Source organism: Parasteatoda tepidariorum, chromosome 12 (genome assembly GCF_982258835.1).
Source record: "Parasteatoda tepidariorum strain Cologne lab strain chromosome 12, Ptep-v5.0, whole genome shotgun sequence".
NCBI lineage: Eukaryota > Metazoa > Arthropoda > Arachnida > Araneae > Theridiidae > Parasteatoda > Parasteatoda tepidariorum.
The window spans coordinates 23,415,470-23,421,469 of NC_141766.1; the positions used below are offsets into that span (position 1 = coordinate 23,415,470).

The 6,000-nt window shown below is 27.0% G+C and overlaps 1 protein-coding gene across 7 annotated transcripts in view; it reads right to left on the reverse strand.

Moving 5' to 3' along the window:
- Positions 1-4,414, reverse strand: part of LOC107442615 (gamma-aminobutyric acid receptor subunit beta-like) — a 299,127-nt gene extending 294,713 nt beyond the window's left edge. For 3 of the 7 annotated variants that reach the window (XM_016056221.4, XM_016056223.4, XM_071188357.2), the window contains exon 1: positions 3,999-4,353. In XM_016056221.4, coding sequence (XP_015911707.1) covers positions 3,999-4,090 — 92 coding nt within the window. In that variant the 5' untranslated portion in view covers positions 4,091-4,353. Of the gene's footprint in view, positions 1-3,998 lie in introns of all 7 variants that reach the window. The other 4 variants (XM_071188358.2, XM_016056222.4, XM_071188359.2 and 1 more) reach the window with 4 other exon arrangements.
- Positions 4,415-6,000: the final 1,586 nt, after the last annotated feature.

The following is a 6,000-nucleotide window of genomic DNA, read 5'->3' on the forward strand; positions in this document are numbered from 1 at the left end:
AAGATTCTGCAAAACTGTTAGTGGGAAAAGTGTTAAGATTACAGCTAGAGACATAAAAAATATTTCTTTCATACTTCCTAAAATATAGATATATTTCCATTTTTAAAGGAAAAAAAATAAAAGAAAACGTTTAGTAAGCTAAGAAATTCATTTTTCAAATTAAAATATAGTAAGTATGATACACAAATACTACTTTATAATCTTCTATCACTTCTATTTCAATATTCTATTGTCAAGTAAAGTTATTAAAAAAAGAAAACTTCCTTGAATAATAGTGCTTTAACTTCATACACAGAGCTCTTAAGTATTAAAGTTCAAAAATAATAATTTATTCTGACAGCTTTGTGTTTAAGCACATTTATTTCCTTACATTTGAAACATTCACGCGTTTATATTTTAAAGTAGAAAAAAAATTTACGCAATAAATTAGGGAATAGTGTCCATTGAGAAATTTAATATGACTCATATATGGCTGAAACCGCATATTAGATAAATTTAAAAATTAAATTAAATGTTTAAATCGTTAAAAAATATAATGGTAAACTATTGAGCTGAAAAGGTTATTAAAAATAATGGTTATTTTTTTTTAATTGAATACGTTGTTCTATTGAATCATTTCAACATAATCTGCAATGACAAACAAGGTTTCTACGCAAAAAAAGAATTACTTATTTTACTCTCTACTTTAACTCTTCTAGAAAACTTTTCCTTAAAATTTCAATTTTTGTTTATTTTGTTATTTTTCGTTGACGTTTTTATTCCCAAATATATCTAAAATCAGTGCAATAAAAATCAGATACTTTAGAAAGCAATGCACCTGTAAGATGTAAGTCTTGTTTAGATGTTTTTCTTTAAGAGTCTAGACCGGACATATATAACAGACGGATAACATAAACAGATGTATGATCTTAGGTGTTCTGTTTTCTTAAAGTTTAAAAATCTTTTTAAATTTAAAAAGTTTTTTCTTCTTGATACAGGATACTTATTTTACTTAGTATCCTGAATCAGTACCAATTGACTCATATTTCATTGAATTTCATATTTCATTGACTATAGATTAATATTCAGAGGAGAAAAATTCTATTTGCTTTGTGCTTCAATGTCTGTGATATGTACTCACACTCATTACAATAATAACAAGATATACTAAATTGGGCAATTTATACACCCAAATCCTAAAATATATAATTGCAACTTTTTGAGAAATGAAACATTACATATTAATAAATTATCAAAGAGATAAGGATGGATTATCTTATATCAGCTTTTCTTTTATTAATGTTCCTTACCCTTATATTTATTATTTAATATGCTCTTTTATTTAATAACAGCACTATTTTTAAGTTCGAGGTTTAGAATGTCAGCAAAGTTTATAATAATTAAAAAAATACTCTAAACGAGACATATAGAATATTCTAATAAAAATTATTTTAAAAATGAAGTGTGTGATAGATGTTTTGTTACCACAAATATCAATCATACGTTGAAAATTAGATTTTATATACTTTAATTCTTAGCGCCATCTTCAAGATGTGGTTTTGAAAAAAAATTTAATTAATTTTTCTTCTTAAAACAGTTTAGTAATCCTTGTTTTTAAATATATTTTTAAATATATAATAGCAGCGCGTTTTAAGCATTTCTAGAAAATTGAGACTTTTAATATTTTTACTTTTTACTTGAAAAACATTCGAATGACAAGCTTCAAAGTGTTAATTTGTTCATTCATATATTAATTAGTAAAATTGTGTACAGGTTTATGATTTTAATAGTTTCATGATTTTTTACTTCTCTCTACATTGAATGTATTTTTTCATGCAAAATATGTTGCGTCATGATTTTATGATTATGTGTCATGATTTATCTAGTTTATTTTACAGAATTTAATATTATCATGTAAATTATTATTAAACAAATGTGATTTAGACATATATGGGATAATGCAATATTGTAAATAAAGCAGTCAAAGTATGAAATATTTTTTAATTTTAAAAACAAAAAGCAATACGTTTTTGAACATTACATTTCCTGTACGATAAAAAAACTTTATTTAAGGAAATAGACAGGATCTTCCTACCAATTTAAAACTCATTGCTGATAGTTTTTTTTTTCAGTAAGAAGTGTTCTGCCTATTTTTCAAAATAGGCTAGATGAAAGTCATGAAATAAATTTGGCTAAATTTAGTATTATAAACGAATAACAAAGAAGGCAAGTTTAATTTTTTATCGAACAAAAAGGTACTTTAAAAGTTTTTTTTAAATTTCTTTCTTGAAAATTTTTAATTTGTCCCATTAAATAATAATTTGACTATTAAAAGATATCAAAGTAAGAGAAACAAAATTAACTGCAAATCAAAAACTGCTGTATATTTTCTTACGTGATATCTTTTAAACGTAATATAATTTTCTAAATAATGTTTGTTTACTTACCTTTAACAAACCTTTTCCTCATAGATGCCTCATAGTAAGTCTTATAAAAATGTTTATTTGATAACTTACCTTTTGAATGTTTTCATCGCTGTTTTACCAGATCAATGTAACATACTATATTTTTAATTTCCGAACTTATGGGACAAAGAGACAAATTACATCAAAGATTAAAATAAAAACTGAAATAAGAATAAAAAATATCGTTAGAATCATTATGATTTTAAGCGTTTTGTCGTATACGTATAAATGGTCTCTCTATTATTGAGCTAACTGAAAGAAAGTTACTGTTTTGTGTCATAATTTACTTTAAACCGCTTAAGTTAAATATTAAATTTTGAGGTTATTTCATCATTTTTATAACATTAATTAAATTTTAGTAAACATTGGGATTAGTAGGGAAAAGCGATTATCCGAATATCCGCGTTTTTGGTATTTATATGCGTAAGTGGAGCTTTCCCCCTACTTCAACGAACGTTCAGCTTTCCTTCCACTAGACTAGATAAAAGGAGAAACCACTTTTACAGCAAACATTCTATCTTTTTTATTAAGCGGGCTTTCTTAAATTGACAGCTTTTTTTTTTTTTTTTCGGTTTTGAAATTAATAAATATTTTGTTTTAAAATTAAAAGTAAATTTTATGACTACTGTATTTTTTCTTCAAACTAATAATTTTTAACCAGATATTTTTATTGAATTTTCCAGGAGAAAGTAATATTTGAAAAAAAAAAAAAAACAAGGAAAATAGTATTGCCGTAGGTATTTCAGGATTACTTTCATTTTGCTACTTTTAAAAATATATATTTAAAAAAATTTATAAATAAAATAATGGATATTATAATTTTTAAACATGATGAAAAATGGCTCAAAATTTGGTAGAAATAACGTTCAAAATTGTTTTTAATTTTGCGCATAACTTATAAATCCTAATAAAATACTTTAATTTTTTTTTTTTAAAAAACAAGGAAATTAAGTTGCATTACATAATAGAATACACATTTAAACTAATGTATATAAATAAAGCATCTTTAAGAATGAAAAATTTTTTGTTAAAAATTTAAAATTTTCTGGATTACAAACTTACTGGTTAATTTTAATGGTTCGTATTTTTTTTTTAAAAAAAGTTAAAAGAAATATAAAAGTTATAACTTGCATTTTTTTAATACAAACTGCCGTTTAATAACTGTGTAAATATTGCAAAGATTTTTTTTTTAATATGAGACATGTTGCCATTGAAAGTACGTTAAATTTAATCAATATAATCAATATTTGATGTGTTTATTTTTGTTTTTTTGTTTTTTCCAATACTACAAATATTTAATAAACATTTAACATTAAATAACACAAAATTAAATTTTCTTAATATTTATAAATAACAAACCACACTTTTAAAAATAAAACAGAAACTAGTCGTAATTAAAATGTTCCCATGTTTTTATACACATTATTTACCTCCCTATTAAAAATGGTAAATAAATATACATCAAAATAAATATTCTAACGGGTGTGCCTTTTATTCAAAAGCAACGCACGCTCCGTTAAGTTCCAAAAGTTTATGAACGAAGTATTATCTTACCCAGAAGCGGCGACAGTCCCTTGATTTCTGAGAGCTGGGGCCAGGAACAGTAAAATACAAAGCATCAACGAAGCAATCATCCCCTCTTTCATTGTAGCTACGCCATGGATGAAGTCCGAATCTCTTGATGTGCCTTGAGAATTAAAGGTCCAGTTCGTGGACCGGCGCGCGCGGTGCAAACTTTTCCTTCTCCTAACTTAGACCAGGTAATGCCGCAGCGCGCCCATTCGCTAGCCTTTTACCCCAGTCCAGATTCCGATGAAGGTCTGCTATCAACTGGGGTAACAGGGAGAACTGGATCGATCTCTCTGAACTGCTCCTGACTCTTTGCTCCAGGTCGACCAGCGCGCCTCCTAAGTTGTCCGATTGCTCAGTCCTCCAGTCCAATCGATTTGAAAATACCCGCGCGCACTCACACCACGCAGTCTTCCGCAGTCCGCACTGCTAGCTGAGATATCCTGGAGTTCGAGAGTAAGAGTCCAGCGCAGCTCTCTCAACTAAGCTTCTTAACTGTCAATGCTTTCCCCCTTCCAATTCGTTTGCATGCTACCTTTGCTACTGAACAACGCTTTAACCACGCCCCCTTTATCATAATAAAGAGAAGAGCGCGAGATTCGAATTTAAGGGTGGAGGTTTCGTTCTTCTCCGTGTCTTTGTCAATTGCTCTTGCTCCTCTTTATCTCTTAAAACTCCTTTACAAATTTCTAAAAAAATATATTAATTAATGGGAGTGTTTGAGATGTTTTAATAGAATTATTTTAATAGAATAAAATATTATGTTATGTATATAAATAATTCTTTTGGTTTTTATTTTTAGATTTTTTCTGAATAATTTTTAAATAAGCAGCATTGGGGCAGGATACCGTTTCCTCACATGGTTTTCTTATATTATGTATACAAGAGTATATACTGAATATAGATAATTCTCTTGGTTTTTGTTTTTAGATTTCCTCAATATTTTTTAAATAAGCAGCATTGGGGTAGAATTCCGTTTCCTCACATTGTTTTCTTATACTATGTATATACGAGTATATTCTGAATATAAATAATTCTCTTGGTTTTTGTTTTCAGATTTTCTGAATAATTTTTAAATAAGCAGCATTGGGGCAGAAATCCGTTTCCTCACATGATTTTCTTATATTATGTATACAAGAGTATATTCTGAATATAAATAATTCTCTTGGTTTTTGTTTTTAGATTTCCTGAATAATTTTTGAATAAACAGCATTTGGGCAGAATTCCGTTTCCTGACATGGTTTTCTTATATTATATATATAAGAGTATATTGTGAATATAAATAATTCTCTTGGTCTTTATTTTTAGATTTCCTGAGTAATTTTTAAATAAGCAGCATTGGGGCAGAATTCCGTTTCCTCACATGTTTTTCTTATATTATGTATTTAAGAGTATATTATGAATATAAGAGTATATTATGAATATAAATAATTCTCTTGGTTTTTGTTTTTAAATTTCCTGAATAATTTTTCAAAAATAAGCAGCATTGGGTCAGAATTCCGTTTCCTTACATGGTTTTCTTATATTATGTATATAGGAGTATATTATGAATATAAATAATTCTCCTGGTTTTCATTTTTAGATTTCCTGAATATTTTTAAATAAGCAGCATTGGGGCAGAATTCCGTTTTCTCACATGGTTTTCTTATATTATGTATATACGAGTATATTCGGAATATAAATAATTCTCTTGGTTTTTGTTTTTAGATTTCCTGAATAATTTTTAAATAAGCAGCGTTGGGGCAGAATTCCGTTTCCTTGCATGGTTTTATTGTATTATGTATATAAGAGTATATTATGAATATAAATAATTCTCCTGGTTTTCATTTTTAGATTTCCTGAATATTTTTAAATAAGCAGCATTGGGGCAGAATTCCGTTTTCTCACATGGTTTTCTTATATTATGTATATACGAGTATATTCTGAATATAAATAATTCTCTTGGTTTTTGTTTTTAGATTTCCTGAATAATTTTTGAATAAACAGC